The 17,699-nt window shown below is 45.6% G+C and overlaps 1 protein-coding gene across 1 annotated transcript in view; it reads left to right on the top strand.

Annotated features, from left to right (window-relative positions):
• ATP9A (ATPase phospholipid transporting 9A (putative)) overlaps positions 1–17,699 on the top strand; it is a gene marked incomplete at its 5' end in the record, with an annotated part of 48,093 nt that overhangs the window by 25,590 nt on the left and 4,804 nt on the right. The window contains 13 exons of the mRNA XM_084217807.1: positions 3,560–3,721; positions 6,638–6,730; positions 7,653–7,736; positions 8,482–8,652; positions 10,391–10,489; positions 10,745–10,834; positions 11,399–11,543; positions 12,038–12,102; positions 12,854–13,009; positions 13,354–13,418; positions 14,153–14,261; positions 15,505–15,562; positions 17,420–17,623. Of these exons, the coding sequence (XP_084073933.1) occupies positions 3,560–3,721; positions 6,638–6,730; positions 7,653–7,736; positions 8,482–8,652; positions 10,391–10,489; positions 10,745–10,834; positions 11,399–11,543; positions 12,038–12,102; positions 12,854–13,009; positions 13,354–13,418; positions 14,153–14,261; positions 15,505–15,562; positions 17,420–17,623 (1,501 nt within the window). The remainder of the gene's footprint in view (positions 1–3,559; positions 3,722–6,637; positions 6,731–7,652; positions 7,737–8,481; positions 8,653–10,390; positions 10,490–10,744; positions 10,835–11,398; positions 11,544–12,037; positions 12,103–12,853; positions 13,010–13,353; positions 13,419–14,152; positions 14,262–15,504; positions 15,563–17,419; positions 17,624–17,699) is intronic.

Below are 17,699 nucleotides of genomic sequence, written 5' to 3'. Positions count from 1 at the left end.
CACAAGGGCTGGGGCAGGGTTGCTCTCCCCTGAAAAGGCAGTGTACAGAAAGCAACTGCCTTTGCACTGAAACGAGTTCTGAATGATTTCCAGATGGTCATTTTTGGGATCTGCATCTAAGGTTTTTTTTCCTCCTAAAGCATTTACAGGCTATTTTTGCACAGATTTCTGTTTATTTACATATATACTGTGGTGTATAGTGAAGTCAGTGATTTTTCTTTTACTTTTACTCTTTATGCTGTTCTGTCTTTAAAATATTTACACAGCAATTTGTCTGAAATACCCAGGGGATATTGTTTATTTGTTTTACTATAGCATGATAACTAATCCTTCCAAGATTATTGTTTAAATTCTTTTTTCCTTTCTTAAGTAGAGAATTACAGCAGGTTCAGAAATCAGATATGCTTTGCTGCACTGAGGAAATCTTGTCTGTAGGTCTTGGATATACAAATATTATTTAGCCGTGCTCTGTATGTCATCCTAGATGGTACAAAATGCAGGAGCTACACAAGTGGAGCCCTTGAGAAGGGAGTAATGCTGTTAAATAACATTCCCTGTAGGGGAATGGCTTTGGACTCCTGTTAAAGCCAGCCTTTGAAATCCTATATCAATAAAATATTGCCATGGCAGGGAAGGTCAGTTTATGAAATGAGTACAAAAACTTGTATTCTCTTTACTTTAACAGCAAGGGTAATTTCTACCAGTTGGCATAGGATTCATTTCCTGTAACAGAAAGCAGGATTTCCTAAATTTGTTTCCTGTGCGCGCTGCCATTTAGAAGTCTTGAAGTATCTTTATTCAGGTATCAGTTACAGCCTTGGGGCTCTGCGAGCCAGTTGTCAGTTGTAGCCATACAGTAACTAACAGGGGAAATGAAATAGATATAATCTGATCAGAGATAAGAGGGCTGGGATTCCTGGGCAAACAGTCTTTAACCCTGACAAGGGCGGCAGCTGCCAGGACATGAAAGGGTGTGGGATCAATTGGTCTCTGCCTGCTGTCTGCCTGCCTAGGCAACCCAGAGGGGACCCTGCAGAGCAGCTCATGGCACAGAAGGATCAATTTGTCTCTTTAGAATGAAATTTATTAGTCGATACTCACTTCAGTGGTGACTTGGGTAATTTAATTGTCAGGGAGAGCAAAGTTGGAGAATACTGTGCTGGGCTGCTGGGGCTGCTGTGCTTTGAAATGCTCAGATCTGTATCGGGCCTGGCCTGGTTGGAGCTGCAAATACTGGCAGCGACTTCATTGATTTCCCTCATCAGTGAGCATGGGCTCCCTTTAAGGTGTTTGAGGGATTTCAAGCCTGCTTTTAATTCTCCTTCCTCTAAGTTGTAAATACACTTTTGCATCTTGAATATTTCTCATCTTTCTGCTGTGGCTGAGAGCACCTTGAGTTATGTGTTTGCAGGGGGCAGAGCAAACCTGTTCTGTCTGATCTGGAGTTGGGATGTGCTCCCCAGCCCAGTGCCCAGACACTGCCAGAAGAGCTGTCAGTGCTTCTGGTGCCATGGGTGCTGGTGTCCCCTGGTGCCACTTCTGACATGCTGCCCATCCATTTGTCCCTCTTCACAAGGCTTTGCTTCCAGAGCTGTATGGGACGGAGGGAGGAGGTGTCTGTGCAGACCAGGCTGGAGCAGAGGTTTGTACCTCCAGGCATTTGGAGCTCCCCAGCACAGGCTGAACATGCTGAACGTCACGCAGCGTCATGCTGGGAATAATTCCCAATAATTATTTATTAACCAGAGTATTAGAAAGCCAAGCTCCATCTCTGCTCTGGGAGGCTGCTCTAGGAGGATTATCTAACTGCACACTTTAATGCACTGAGGATGGCTTGAAGAAACTTTTGAGGAAGATAAGCTTAAAAGAGCCTTTGATTTGTCGTAATCTTTGTGAGTAAGCCTGCACAAACTTGTTAATATTAAGCCAAATATTGATTCAAATTGACTTAAAGGTCTTTCAAGGCAAAGCCAACTCAATTACTTTTTTTTTTTTTTTAAATCTGACAATTTAAGACTACTTTATGAAAGGAAAAGTTTGGTTTAGGGTTTTCTTTTAAGCTTTTGGATGAAAAGGAGCTGAGTTCATGAAAGCTTCTTCAGTTAGTCCCAATTATACCAATTCATTAATAAAATCCCAACTCAGTGTAAGTATTTACAGGTTCTGATTTTACTTGTATCTCTTGTATGGGATTTTCCAAAATTTCATTTTTAACTGAGGTATTTGCGGTCGCTTGAGGCAGTAGAGGCAGAACCTGAAAGGCAGAAGGGATAATTAACCTTCAAGTCGACAGCAACCATGTGCCCAGCACTCTTGTGCCTTTGAAAATGTCACTGTAAAACACTTCCAGTATTTCATGTCTGTTTAGGGAAAGTATCCCTTGATCCTTTCTGGGGGCCAGTGATAGATGGGCTCGTGTCAGCTGCTGCTCCATCTGTTACTGCCCAGACAGCTTCTGGAGTTAAATCTCAGCAAGCTCAGGCTGAGATGGATGTGTCAGCTGAGCTGGGCACTCTGGGACATTCTCAGGGAAGCAAAATAAAGGCTTTGGTCTTCTGGCTTGGCTCTGGTTGCAACTGAGTGAAAGCTTGCAGATAACTCAGTTTTGCAGGTCCTCAAATAGTAGAGGTTGCAATCAAAATTATGCCCACCTCAGATCAGTTAAACCTTGAACAATCTGGGGTTTTTTGCAGGGTGTTTTTTTTGTTTCTTTAATGTTTAGGGAGAAGGGTTCTCTGCTAAGAAGTGTCTGAGCCAGACTTCAGCTGTCTTGCTGATCACTGCAAAATTGTTGAAAGTTGTTGATGAGCTATTACTACTGAACACACAGAGAATACCACAGAGCTCATTTTGTTTGGGTTTTTTTTAATATGAATTTTTAATGTGCTGCATTAGTGTCTCTGGCTTTGAAATTGTAAATCCAGGGTGAATGTGTTGTTTTGAATTCTTAATTTCATAGACAGCAAGCTGGGAAATAGCTCTTCACAAAAGTAAGTGTTTGTCAAGGGCTTTGCCCACGAGGTTTGGGCACCAGTGCCTGCCCCTTGCTGAGGGTTGTCCTTTGGAATGAAATCATGGAATCATTTAGATTGGAAAAGACCTCCCAGCCCATACATTCCAAGCTGTGCCCAGTGCCCACCTTGTCCCCAGCCCAGAGCACCGAGTGCCACCTCCAGGAATTCCTTGGACACCTCTAGGGATGGGCACTCCAAACCTCCTTGGGCAGCCCCTGCCAAGGCCTGAGCACCCATTCCATGGGGAAATTCCTAGTGTCCAGTGGAACATGGCAGTCAAAGGCAGTAGGTGACCACGGACACGTGGGCAGTGCCACCGCAGCATCAGGCATGGGCTGGGCTGCCCAAAGCCTGGCAGGAAGGGTCTGAATTGGGAAAAAGCCACTGGGAAAGCCATGGAGGAGCACCTGTGTTTGTCAGTGAATCTGTTTGATAGCACTCCTAATGACTGGTGAATTAATGACTGAGGAATTCTCTGCAGCCACCTGCTAGCCCTCCCCTCGGGAGGTGTGGCAGGAGCCCTCACCGTGCCTGTCTCCTCTCAGGTGGCCCTGGTGCAGTGGACAGAGAGCGTTGGCCTGACCCTGGTGGGCAGAGACCAGTCCTCAGTGCAGCTGAGGAGCCCAGGGGGGCATATCCTCAACTTCACCATCCTGCAGATCTTCCCCTTCACCTACGAGAGCAAGCGCATGGGCATCATCGTGCGGGTAAGGGCTGCCGGGGCCAGCTGCCTGGGGACAGCCACACCTGGGGCAGTATGAGAGGTGGGCAAGCCATCTAAGCCAGGGTGAGCTTCATTAAGTTGTGGTTTTATGCTCAACAGAAGTGAATGCCCTGAAATTTTCTTATCATCAGTGTAAGAGTGCTCCTTTTTATTTTCCTTTCTTCAATTTGAAGTTTATTCCTTTTAAATTACCTATTTTTTATCTTCTCCCCCACTAGGAAGAAAAAGGTTTCTAGTTTGTGTTTCTCTGTTTAGATTTTGCCATTTGTATTTTAGGCAAAACCAGCAAAACTCCCACTTGTGGTCAGTGGGAGCAACATCAGGCCTCGATCCTCACTGTAAATACCTTCTAAAGAAGCATTGGTCCCTCTCTGTGAATGGTTTTTATTTTGTTGCCATTCAGTTGCTTCAAGCCACTAAAATCAGCTCAGTGTGTGCCCTGTGCAGAATTGGGGTTGAGTAGTAGACCTTGACTGCCTGGGTATTACTTTGCCACATTTCTGTATATTCCAGAAAAGTACCTTCAAGCAGGGTTTAAATTTCCATTAAAAAAAAAAAAGTTTATAAATAGGTAGTTATCAAGTAAAATTTGCTTTAATTAGACATTTATGTGTGATTGTGTAGGCACTCTATTTGGTTTTATCCATGGCTTGAAGGGTGTTCACCTTTTCAGTGCTTCTCCTAAACTGTGCTGCTTATTTAAAAAACAGAAATAGGGGGAGGGAGAGCAGCATGAAGCATCCAGAAGAAAATGTACCCAAAGAGGGAGATGAAGCTGCACCCAGCATTGCAGTGAGCAGAGCCCAAAGGGAAACATTCCTGCTCATCTGCACAGGTATTGCCTGTCCTTATAAAATGCAATTTTCAGGCTCTTGAGAGCCCTGTGAGAATTTAGTCAGGCTTCCTGTCCAGCCTGGGCACAGAGTGTGAGCAGTTCCTGTGTCCAGCCCAGCAGTGCTGTCCCTGCAGGCAGCATCTCCCTGCACATCCTGTCTGCTCTGCCCCTAGGAAATTATCTCCTTCAACACAGCTTCTAGTAAATAAAGCAATAGTTAATAGTGAAAACAAGTGGCAGATGTTGCCTGCTTTGGGATGTTTTTACAATATCTGAGTGTTTCCTTGCACTCAACTGTCATTTCTGTACCTGATTATTTCAGTTCTAAGAAATCCTGTTCTACCCAAGCAGCCTGCTCGCCGTAGTGTGCACTGAGTTATCTTCCTCTTTGAAGAGGGCCTGTTTGTTTGACCACAATATTTTCCATTCTTCGTTTTCTTTGGTTTTTTCCCCTTACCCATGTGGAATGATCTTTGTTGTAGAGCAGAGATAGTGCTATTGTCGTATCTGGAATTGAAAAGGAGCCTTTGAACCGTGGCCAGAGGCAGACTATGGTGGAAAAAGATGCTTCCCCAAAACAATATAACTGGCAAATCTGTGTGCAGATTTATAGAGTGATTTGCCATGATCTGAGAACGCACTAACCTCCTCCTGAACTCGGGCAGAGGAAATGACTAATGCAAGGAGATAGCTGATACAGTATTTATATTGGACAAAAAAATCTAAACTATCTTAAGCCAGCTCTGCAGCACGGGAAGTGCAGTCTTTATTCAGCTTCCTACAGAGATGTTGTTAGACACTCTTTAATCAAATAATTTCATAGATAAACCTTTACCTTTGGCTACTGCCAGAAGTGGTATGTTTTATTTAAACAGATTCTGGTTGTTTTGGAAGAGTGACACCCATTTTCCTCTGGGGATGGGGGATGTGTATCACTCTGTGAGGGCTGGATGTTCCAGGACATTGAAAACCACACTTGGGCTCAATTATGAGCATCTTCCTTGTGAATATCTCTGTGAGCTTGGCAAAGGTAGTCAGCAAAGGAGCTTCGTTATCCTTGGCTACTTCTTCATTTCCTCAGCAAAGACACTTTATTTCTTTGCAGCTTTAGTGTCCACATCAGGTGCTACATTTTGCCAATTTTTCTTTTTTTGCTGTGGATTTAAACTCTGTTTTGCCAGTGTCACAGAACCTGGGGCTTTTAACCTATTCATGTGTGAGAACCTCCACCACTGATTTTGGTAACAGTGGAACAGACTGACCCAAATATTTGGTGAGAGAATGAAGTGTTCACCTTGCTTTTCTTTCATTTTTCTTATTCTTAAAGTTCTTTGGTCCCTTCATTCACAGCTGTTTATATCAGACCTTCCTGGGCTTTTTGGTTTTGCATTTTAAGTTTGTTTTCCTTCTATTCCTGGTGGCTGTCAAGGTTTACAGAGCAGTTTGTTCCTTACTCATAGTTTTGTCTCCTTTGAGGAAATTGCTAAGGTTTCCATTAGCTTATAATACTCAGAGCTGTGGCCTCCTTACATATCTGCCTGCTTAGAAGGGACCTTTTAATTTGTGGTAATGTAAATATACTTTGCTTGCAGCCTATAAACTCCTTGTACCAGATAAGGCAGGCAGCAGTCTAAGCTTTCTGTGGCAAGCATGAGCTTTAATTATGCTTATTCCATGTGGTGTAACAGAGGTAAATCAGAGTGATTTTTACCCTGCTAAGCTTTGTGCATCTGTTCTGTTGTTCAGGTAAGCAGGCAGTCACGTTTCAAGGTGAGGGCTCGAGGTTATTCTGGAGGCACAGGCAGTCAGGGCTGGGAGGGTCTGTCTGTGTGGAGATGCTGATTAAAAAGCTGATCCCCTTTGTCTAAAGCAGGAATTCCTGCGGTGAGGAGCTGAGTAGGCATCTCCTTCTGGCCCCAGACCAGGAGCTGAGCTGGTGGCCCTTCAGCTACCCCAGAGCAGTTAGTTCTGTGCCCGCTGTGCCGAGAATTCATGGCTCACTCTGCGAGGCCCCCCAGCCGTGTGAGTGCTGGCCCAGCTGAGAGTGCTGTGTTGTGTCTGCAGGATGAATCCACAGGAGAGATCACGTTCTACATGAAGGGGGCGGACGTGGTGATGGCTGGCATCGTGCAGTACAACGACTGGCTGGAGGAGGAGGTACGGGGGGCTGCTGCTCTGCTCTGCTGCTCTGCTCCAGGCCACTGCAGCAGATAGCTAACTCACTGCTGAAATGGCTGCAAGCCACAAGGTTCTGATCCTGGCAGTTCCTTGGGTTAGTCCTCAACCAGATACACCCACAGGAACAAAGGTGTCAGTGGCGACCTCAGCGTATTTAATGTGGAATAAGTCCTGTGAATAAAGTGGGTTTGGCTCAAAACTGATTGACGCCCCCCAGATTTGTATGGGGCTTGATTCTGTGTTTCAATCTGTTTTGGCCTGAAGGGTCTGATTTCAAAACTACATTTGGCAGCTTTGTGCTGGGGTGTGTTTGTCAGGTTAGCAGTAATGGTGGCACAGAGTTCATGGAATCCCTGAATGGGTTGGGTTGGGAGGGACCTTGCATCTCATCCCATTGCACCCCCTGCCATGGGCAGGGGCACCTTCCACTGTCCCAGGGTGCTCCAAGCCCTGTCCAGCCTGGCCTGGGACACTTCCAGGGATCCAGCAGCATCTTTAAGAGTAGCTTCACTTACTGATTCTCTGGTGTTCAGAGAAATAATAATAACTTGGTCATATTTAAAAGAGTTGGTTGCCAAAGATGTGAAGTCTACAAATCACAGGCTTGTGCCGTTTTACTTAGACACAGAGAAAATCTAATCAGTGGGGTTGTTTTTACCCCCCTGGTGTAGCAGTCAGGACAATTTTCTTCCTGATCACTGGGCTAGGTCACAAACCACTGCAGATCCCCTCTTTCCTCTCGAATTTATCATGCACTTTATCAGATATTGTAGACTCACTGGGGTTGCTCAAATGGGATGGTTATTTTCTTAACCTGCTATCTTACACTGCCATCTCCACGCTGCTGTGCATAAATCATTTCAGTGGAGTTTATGGTTTACAATGTGATCCTTCTTTGCAGTGTGGTAACATGGCTCGGGAAGGCCTCAGGGTTCTTGTCGTGGCCAAGAAGTCTCTGACAGAAGAGCAGTATCAAGACTTTGAAGTAAGTTTTTATTTGTTTTTTCCTTTGTTTTTAAACAGTCACTGAAGTGATTCTCACAAAACTCTTGTGATGATGCCGCCTCACACCTCCCAACTCTCTGCTAGAATTGTTGTTCTGAAATGTCTTGATATTCTTTTTATCAAAGTTGCTTTTCAAGTGGTAGGTATGAAGTGCTTATCCCAGGGAAGACCCTCCCAAGCAGTTCCTGAGTCCTGAATAACCAGAATATAAACCAGGCAGCTCCCTGGAAACAGGGGCTCCACATGTGGGGTTTGGGTCTCTGCCCAGGGCACTGCCTGGCTCCTCCAGGCAGGCAGAATGGGAAGGGGAACTGTTTGGTTAATGCAGGGATGTGATGCAACTGCTTAGGGTTCTGTGGTGCCATTGTTTCTGGAAGTGTTGCCTGTGGTGGCAGGGAGCTGCTTGCAGGCTCTGCAGGTGCCACTCCAGCAGCTGCTGTGCCTCTGTGTGCCCTGTGCTGGCCACCTGGGACTGCCCAGGGACAGAACAGCAACAGCTCCCTGAAGCCTTTTCCACCTCGAGCTCACCAGCCCTTGCAGGTTCAACCTGGAATCATGGAATCAGAATTGGCTGGGTTGGAGGGCACCTTAAAGAGGATGTGGTTCCAAGCTGTGCCCAGGGACACCTTTCCCTAGGGCAGGTGGAAGGCCACAGAAGACTGCTTTCCCCTGGAGTTGGCCAGCCGTGTGTCCCCAGTCCCAGGCTGGCTGTGCTCTGTCCCCAGGCACGCTATGTCCAGGCCAAGCTGAGTGTCCACGACCGCTCCCTGAAGGTGGCCACGGTCATCGAGAGCCTGGAGATGGAGATGGAGCTGCTGTGTCTCACTGGGGTGGAGGACCAGCTGCAGACAGACGTCAGGCCCACGCTGGAGACGCTGAGGAACGCTGGCATTAAGGTGTGCCTGACCAGGGCTGCTCCAGCAGGAGCACTGAGACTCTCTGGAGCCCGTGGCACTGTCCCCCGGCAGTACATTAAAAGCTGAGGGTCCTGTGAGGGTTTTAAACATCACTTTGGGAACAGAACGTGCTGCAGGTGGTAAATCTGAAACATGAGTGTGGCACCTCTTGTGCTTTTCATCCCCTCACGTGCTCTGGCTCCTCCTGCACAGAAAGGAATCAGGTGGGCACGAGGGGGATCCAACAGGAGATTTTGGGGCAGTTCTTTCAGGGAGTTGCATGAAACAAGGCAGGTTTGGGGCTGTGTTTGCTTTGTGGTGCATGAACCCCCGTGCTGGGCTTGGAGCTGTGGATGTCCACATTTCAGTAGCCACTAGAGGGGAGTCTGAGCCAAGAGAATCAGGGACTGGATTTTTTTTTTTCCAGCTTTCTGGGCATCTGTGACTCCACACCTACAGCCTGAGCTGTGGTCAGCAGTGAGGGAGCTGCTGTGGTTCCTGTGTAGGTTCTCTCTCTGAAAAATTTGTCAGGTTTGCAAAAGGGGAAAAAAATGGATTAAACATTCAGATTTGGGTAAGAAAAGTAGGTGAAAGGTCCTGGTTGTGGTTTCTCTGCTTTAAGTTGCAAAGTGAGCAAAAATCTGAAGCCGTGCTGTGAATGCAAAGCATCACTGTGTTGGGGGCTGAGGTAGGACAGGGAATTCAGTACTTGGGATGAGATTCCAAAAGTGCTTTTTGTTTGGGGCCCCTGTAAACAACAGAGACTTCAGCAGAGAGGCGAGACCAGGGGAATCAGAGCTCCTCAGTGATGTTGGAGTCCTGGTCCAACACTCCAAAGGGTTTTCCTGCTTCCCTTTCTCCTCACCTTGGCTGGAGGTGGAGCACTGAGCACTCCTTGCACTGCAGTGTTCATCAGGGCATTGCATGTGAGGAGTAAATCCAGAGTGGAGGGGGTCTTGCAGTTCATGACAGGGACCGTCTTGTTAAGATCCAGTCTCTTTCCAACCTCAGATTATTTAACAAATGAATGAGTCTTTGTGTGGGTTTTTTTGTTGATGTTTTGGGATTTTCTTAAGGTTTTTGTATTTTTCATTAAATATTCTTGGGCAGTGTCTTGAAAGAATAAAAACACCAGTGGAAAAAACCAAACTCACTGTGATATATTTACACTGGAGAAGGAATTCCCAGCCATTGCTGCTGACATTGCTTTCCAACTCCCTTCCCTCACCAGCACAAAATAAAAGGAGCAGTGTAGATTTAAAAAAAAAAAATCTCAAAAAAAAACCTCAAGCAAGTTAGTGTGTTCCAGACGTACACATCAGCACTGAGCTAACCCCAGTTGCATCATCCACATTTCAGGCTGGGCCAGGAGGGATCTTTCTGCAGCAGGGCCCGGTTGAGAAATGGCCGGAGAGGGACACATTAACACACAAATACACATATTTTTTTTAGTTTGCATTTCTTGGGTTTATCAGCAGAATCTTGAAATATTGCAGGTGGGAAAAATGTTACCCAGAGTTTGTAACTTCCTTTGTGTCTCAGCCTCTTTAAGAGCTTTGCTTTCTTTCGCGTGTGAGAATTTTCTTGCGTGTTTTAAAATAGAGGTTTTTTAGAAGAATAATTTGTGCATGTATTTTAACAGTCCTTTTATAAGCCTGGAGGGGCAGATGGTACTTGCAGAGGTCCTGCAGACGTGGTTGTTAAGCTTCACTTAGCACATGAAATGTTTGGATTTTAGGTGTGGATGCTGACAGGGGATAAGCTGGAGACAGCCACGTGTACAGCCAAGAACGCTCATCTGGTGACTCGGACGCAGGACATCCATATATTCAGACTAGTGAGTAACACCCACAGACCCTGTCCCAGGGGCCCAGACTCTGGGACAAGAGGGCTGTGAGATCACAGCTGTTTTCCAGCAGGGTATTTTTATTCTTTTGCCCTAGCTTTCTACCTCGAGTTTTTGTTTCTGTGACTGCGTGCCCTGACTCAGTGTGCTGCCTGTCCTGGCTGTGCCACTTTTGTTCCCTCTGGGGCTCTTTGCTGTTTTCTCAGCCCAGTGGAGCACACCTTGCTCAGTTCCATCCTCCCCCAGGTGACAAACCGAGGAGAAGCCCACCTGGAGCTGAACGCCTTCCGCCGCAAGCACGACTGTGCCCTGGTCATCTCGGGGGACTCGCTGGAGGTACTGATGCCTCAAGTTTTAGCTTTCATATTTTCCAGATTCTGGACTGCACTGGTACATAACTCTGAACTTCATGTAAAGTGTTAGCCAGTTCTCCTCACAGCTCAGTCACACAAAACAATCCTTTTCCAGCCCCAGAGCCAATGTAGCTTCAGGCCCAAAAAGTGCAAACAACAGGGAATTGAGGAGAGCAATCTGGGAGGATGGGAGTGCATAACCTGGAGCTGTAACTGTACAATTAACCCCAACAGGGAAATGGACCAAAACTTATAAAAGTGTGAAAACTCGTGACTCACCATCCATCTTGGGTCCACCTTGGGCAGAGCCACGGCCAGGCTCTCTTACTATCCAAGGTGTATCCTTTGAAGGCCTTTTAATAAATCCCAACTTTATTAAAGTATTTATTTAGTTTATTTATAGTTCAGTTTATTAAATCCCTGCCATCTAGCCTCTGTTCTAGGTAGCCTCTCAAGGCATCAGTAGAGCCAGCCCCGTAGCCCAGGCTGGGCAGAGGCTGGTGGCCCAGAGCAGGTGTAACCCAGGGCTGTGCTGTGTGTACCCCAGGTGTGCCTGAAGTACTACGAGTGCGAGTTCATGGAGCTGGCGTGCCAGTGCCCCGCCGTGGTGTGCTGCCGCTGCGCCCCCACGCAGAAGGCGCAGATCGTGCGGCTGCTGCAGGAGAGGACGGGCAAGCTCACCTGTGCCGTGGGTGAGTCACAGCCGGGGCCAGGCACACGGGAGTGGCAGCTGCCGCTGCTTCTCTGAGTGAACAGTCTCACTCATCTCGCACCCCCTGGAAATGGCGATTTAGGGAGCGGTGGTTTTGTGGGGTGACAGAGAAAATGATCAAAATTTTGCACGTGGAAATTCAGTGCCAAACTCCTCATCACCCTTTCAGGTGGCATCTTTGCAAAGCAGAGCTCGGACCTGATCAGGTGAAGTGGCACTGTTCATCTGAGCTGTGTTTCAGCATTGCAGATGTAATGGTACCACCTGCAACTGAGATACACCAATCACTGATCTGGGGGTCTACTAAAGCAAAACTTAAGAGCTTAAGTTCATGATTTCTGTTTAAAAATCTTTCTTTTGTTGACTGGGTTAAGTGTTTCTTATAATATTCCAGTGTGGTGCAGATGACTTTGGTGGGGTTGCAGGTTGCCCCTGTTGCTTAACTCCCAGTTTTGTTTGTGCTCTGCCCTGCAGGTGATGGAGGGAATGATGTTAGCATGATTCAGGAGGCTGACTGTGGTGTTGGAGTTGAAGGAAAGGTGAGATTACCTCATCTTTAATGAGAATTTCTGTGGCCAGTTTTCAGGCAACTCTTAAATGGATCCTCAGATATTTGTGCAAGAAAGGGAACAAGCTCCCACAAGAATCATCATCAGACCAGTAGCCCTATAATGAGAAATAATTTGGCTATAAAGGAGACTACTGTTAAAGGGAGTTCAAGTTCATTATTTGGTTCTTGGCAGACTCCCTGAATTTGTTCCCTCATCGTTAGTTTTGGGGGTTTTTGATGCTCCAAGTGCTGAAGCTATAATTACACTGATAAGATATACCCTACATGCACAATTAAAAACTGCTCACATTAGTTTGCAAAACAAGCTCTGGGTTAGAGCTCTGATTCCTGCACCTGGGGCTGTGTGGAGCTGCAGGACTGGATTGGCAGCAGCAGACAGACTCTACTTGCAGTGAGCCAATGTTGTGTGAACTTTTGAGACTGAGAATTTGTTCAGCGCTGACTTGATGGGAGTGTCACGTTAACATGTGTGTTGTGAATCAGAATCCAGAGGTTGCTTAGAATTGGAGGCCACGGTTCAAATGGGAATTCTCCTCAGATTTTTGCTCTTTGCTTAAAACCCACAGTGGAAGGAGAAGTACTGAGGCAATGCTCTCCCTCACCTAGCATACTGCAAATATTTCTGGAAATTCTGTCAGTGATAACTCAATAATAACACGATATTCTTTGTTTCCAATGCTGAATGATCTCACTGTGCTTTTCCTTGCCCTTGTTCCCAGGAAGGGAAGCAGGCATCGCTGGCAGCTGATTTCTCCATCACTCAGTTCAAGCACCTGGGTCGTTTGCTCATGGTCCATGGAAGGAACAGCTACAAGAGGTCTGCAGCCCTCAGCCAGTTTGTGATCCACAGGAGCCTCTGCATCAGCACCATGCAGGTAAATGGGCTGCCACCTCTTTCCAAAAGAGCTGGAGAAGCCAAATCATGAAGGAAAGGTCCTGTGTCTCATTTGGAATGCTGATATTTCTTCTTCTGAAAATTTTAATGGTTAGGACTTTAAATTATTACTTTAATATGAAAATTCATGAGAAAATTCCTGGTATTGGACAAATACCAGCAACTGATCCAAAGGAATAGAAAGGGTTGATGTTCCATTAGTCTGTCTTCATTTCAGGAGTTGGGAGAGCCCACTGCAAGAATGTTCCAGTTTGAACAGGGTATTTTTAAGCTGTTACTTTTACTGCAATATCTCAGTGCCTAAGAAGCTCATTTCTTTTCTAGGCTGTTTTCTCATCAGTGTTTTACTTTGCTTCAGTTCCTCTCTACCAAGGCTTCCTCATCATTGGGTAAGAGCTCACTTTTTACTGGTAATGAGGAGAACCTCTGCACAGTGAACACTTCTGGGCTGATTAACATGCAAGCTGCACATCTCCACTCTGCTCCAGCACTGCTTCAGGAGCTGGGTGTGAGCCTTGTCCCCTTCAGTGCAGACACTTGCAGAAACCTTTCCAGCAGGATGGTTTGTCATGCTTGTGAAGCAGCCCATCCTCCAGGAATGTTCCTTTGATCCAGTAAAAGCAGAGGGACAGCTGTTCTGGACTGGTGTCTGCACTGCAGTGAGAGGTAGTGCCACGAAGAGAGACAACCCAAGCTTTGTTCCTGCCCAAAAACTCTCTGAAACAGGACATTGCAACTGTAATCCCAGCATGACCTTTTATACTTTCAAATACATAATTTAAGAACCAGCAAATTCATCTCTATTGCCTTCTGATGCAAACAGAATCAGACCTGAGCTCTAGAGCAGAATTTGGGATGGGCACAGGTCAGTCCTTGGCTCCATTAAGAACCCACTGCAATATTTGAACCAGTCACTTGTGAGTGTTCCTGATCAAAAGCCACTCAAAAAGCCAATCCTGATGGGTTTTCCCTACCTGCAAAACTCTGGTGTGCTCCATTTGCCAGTTTTTATAATGTGTACATTATTGGGCACTTAAAGAAGGTGGTATTTCCTTTCTGGAGCCTAGCATTTGTTTGCTCCTCTCCACCTGAGATATTTACTGGTCTCCTACCTTATTCCCAGGTACTCCACAATTTACACCATGTTTCCCGTGTTTTCTCTTGTCCTGGACAAAGATGTGAAATCTGAAGTTGCAATGTTGTACCCAGAGCTCTACAAAGATCTTCTTAAGGTGTGTGAGACTCTTGTTTGCATGCTTTCCTTTAAGGCAAGATCCTCATCTTGATTTGAAACTGTAAATGTGTAAAGTCAAATATATTTCCAGGAGATCCAGAACTTTATCAGGCATTTTCAGACAAAATTCTGTTAAAGTCAAATTTGAATCCACAGATAGAACCAGAATTTCTGGCAGTTGTTTATTGAATGCTGCATGAAATGCAATTTATTAAAAACGGCTGGGCAAGTAGAAGTTCCATTCTGTGGGAAATTCTGGGGATTTAATATTACCAATTTGTTCCATAATAAAGGGAAAAGAGAAATTGTTGGGGATTTGGCACTGTCCTGAAGCCAGAAGAGGGAAGAGGGGAAGGGATATGCTCATTTGATGGAGGCAAGGGTTTATCCCAGGGTTTCTTCATTAGAAATTTGACTGGAGCATGATCTAAAGGTTTGCTTGCTGTGCCATTTTTGTAGCTTTAGCATCTACGTCAGGTCCTTCTCCTTAAACAAAGAAAACTTTATTTTATGTTTACCATAGAAATATGAGGAAGGTAGATCTTGTCTTAGGTTCCTTTTTAATTTTTTTTCTTCCTCCCTGGAAAATGTTTTGAATAACTGGGGTATGCAGCCTGGGAACATCTTTCTTAGTTGGAGGAAAGGGTGGACTGAGTCTTCCCCAGCTCCTTTCCCTCAAGGATTGCTGTTAAACAGATACTCTGAGAAGCACAGCCTGTTTTTCCAGAGCCTCAATAAGTCTCCATCTGGTTTCACTTGGATGTTGTCTCTTATGTCATAAACCACTAATTCTTCAACCATCCTTAGGCCTGGTCTAAACATAGGGGGTTTTGTGCTGGTACGGCTGTGTTGGCTGGAGATGGTTTTTTAAAATCTATCTGCCTTCAATATGAGGGTGATTTGTGTGTGTCTAGAAATACAGTATTAATGTATTCACATCAATGTGTGTACACACATCTTCTATTTCATGGTGATTAAACTCCTGAGGCATCTTTGCACTGAATTAATTGTGTGTGCACTGAGGGCCAGGTTGTGCTGGGGGAGCCCTGTGCTTCCACAGCCCCTTCATGCACCCAGAAAAATGAGAATAAAGGGGCACTACCTAGTGTTGCTTGATTTGTTTTATGTTCTTTTTTTTCCAAAGCACCTTCCAGTTCTCTTATTAATTTCTAAGTTGATCAATAAGTGAATTTTCATAAAGAAAACCCCAATGGAGCTTTGTCTTTTTTTCCCCCACCCAGGGACGACCGTTGTCATATAAAACGTTTTTAATCTGGGTCTTGATAAGCATTTATCAAGGTAAGAAATCAACTTCTGCTTGTGCCTTTAGATGTTGTACTGTGTGTGGCTATCTAAGTTTTGGTATTCCAGAAGTTAAGTAAGGCATTAAATGAATTTCCCAAAGCATCCTTGTTGGTGATGAATATATATTTTTTTGTCTGGAAAATGTTGGTAGCGTTACCAAAGGAAAAAAATTATCTAAGCCCAAATATTGGCAGTAATTGGTCAATGCTGTGATGTAGAATTCAAACCATTGTGCCTCTTCCCACCAGAACCATCCACTGTCACTCTGTGCAAGTTCCTTGCAGTGCTGTAGTTACCCCTCTGTGAAGCAGAGCTCATTACCCTCCCTCCCCTTCTTTTGGGAGAAGTTCTCCAACCTATGGATTTTGCATGTTTTTGTCGACATGCAGAAGGCAGCATCTGTATCCTTCTGTATTTTATCCAAAAATGGAAGAGACAAGAGTTCTGGGGGCTTCGCAGGCATCTGTGATCCAGGGTCAGAGTCAAGCTCGCGTTCTTGATCCTATCTCATAGGCTCTAATTGGGCTGCTATGGCAATTAAGTAAATGCCTTGATTACAATGCATTTCAACAGTGGATGTAGTAATTTGGGTATATATCTAAGAAGGTCTTTTCTTTCATTTTGGTTTTTTTCTAAATCAAGTACCCTCAAATTCAAATGGTCTCTATAGGTATTAATCAGGGAGTTGTAGAAAACAGGTCAATAATGTGGAGCTAAAAGCTGAAGTGGCAAAATTCTCTGTTTTCTCTTTATCAACAAGAGTGGGAATAAGGGGTCAAAATAAGCAGATAATTCTTACAGATTGAATTAATGTTGCCATCCTCAGCAGGGAGTGAATCTAGGAGTCTAAAATCTCTGTTAGCTTTATTTTCTGAAATCTATCACAGGCCTCCTACAACAGGGATCAAGTGTTTGGGATGCTGAGTAACACAATGGCAAAGCCAAGGCATTGAGAGAACACTCCCAAGTGGTGGAAGGCTGCAGCCAGAGGGTGATGCACGGGGGGAAAGATTCCTCCTTGAGCTAAGAGCCCTCTCTGGTTACAGGGTTTGGTTAAAGTGACTTCACCAGTGCTGTGCTCAAGAACCAGCAAACAGCGGCCAAACAACGGGGCCAGTTGCTAGCAGAGATGAGCCCGACCAAAACTTGAGCAGCCCAAAAGTTTGGAAAGTTCACAGCTGGGTTTGAACTTTGTGGCTGGAGCTGGGTTCCCTCACAGGTTTTCCCTTCCGGAGGCGGCCTGGGTGATGGATGTTGGTGTGGATTACTCATGCTGCTCACATGAGTTATTTGTGCAGGTGGCCTGCAGCAGCCCTGGCCAGGCAGCATAGGAGCACAAACAATGCCTCGTTAGCAGAGCTTTGATGGGATTCTCTTAGGGGGAGGTGTAAAGGGGAGAGATCTCAGCTCAGGCAGTGCAAATTGAGGCTCACTTGTATCCACTGAGCTTTTCAACACTTGGCTGCCTCTTGGCACCAGGGCAGTGTGGTAGGATATAGAAGAATTCGATATCTTTTAGCTTCTGAGTAGTGACCAAGTGCTTTTGTGGGAGGATAGGGTTTCATGATGTTAGAGATCTCCAGTTGCCAAAACAGCATGTATTAATTTCCTATCTCCATGTGTCTATGAACATGATAGACTGTTAGAAAACTTTGGGTACCTCTGCTGTAACTTTTCCCTGCCTTCTCATCAGTTCTGTCTCCTAAATAGTAACTGATTTGTTGTCATTACATTCATCAAGTTTCATGAAAAACCGCCTCAAGATAGGATTGTTTCAGCCTTTCCAAGACCTAACTGTGGGTTTGAGAGCTGAGCCTGGTGTTTGACTGCAATAGTTCCATTCCCTTGCAGGTAGCATCATCATGTATGGAGCACTCCTCCTCTTTGAATCGGAATTTGTGCACATTGTTGCCATTTCCTTCACCTCCCTGATCCTCACCGAGCTGCTGATGGTGGCGCTGACAATCCAGACGTGGCACTGGCTGATGATCGTGGCTGAGCTGCTCAGCCTCTCCTGCTACATCGCTTCCCTGGTCTTCTTGCACGAGTTTATTGGTGAGGTTTCAGGCTCTCCTCCACTCAGTTCATGGCCTGGATGGTAACAGGACTGAGCTGACCAAAAGGCTCTTGG

The sequence above is a fragment of the Fringilla coelebs genome, assembly GCF_963513975.1.
Source record: "Fringilla coelebs genome assembly, chromosome: 18".
In the NCBI taxonomy this organism is placed as follows: Eukaryota; Metazoa; Chordata; class Aves; order Passeriformes; family Fringillidae; genus Fringilla; species Fringilla coelebs.
The sequence above is the reverse complement of the archived record's forward strand: the minus strand, read 5'-3'. Positions and strand labels throughout refer to the sequence as shown.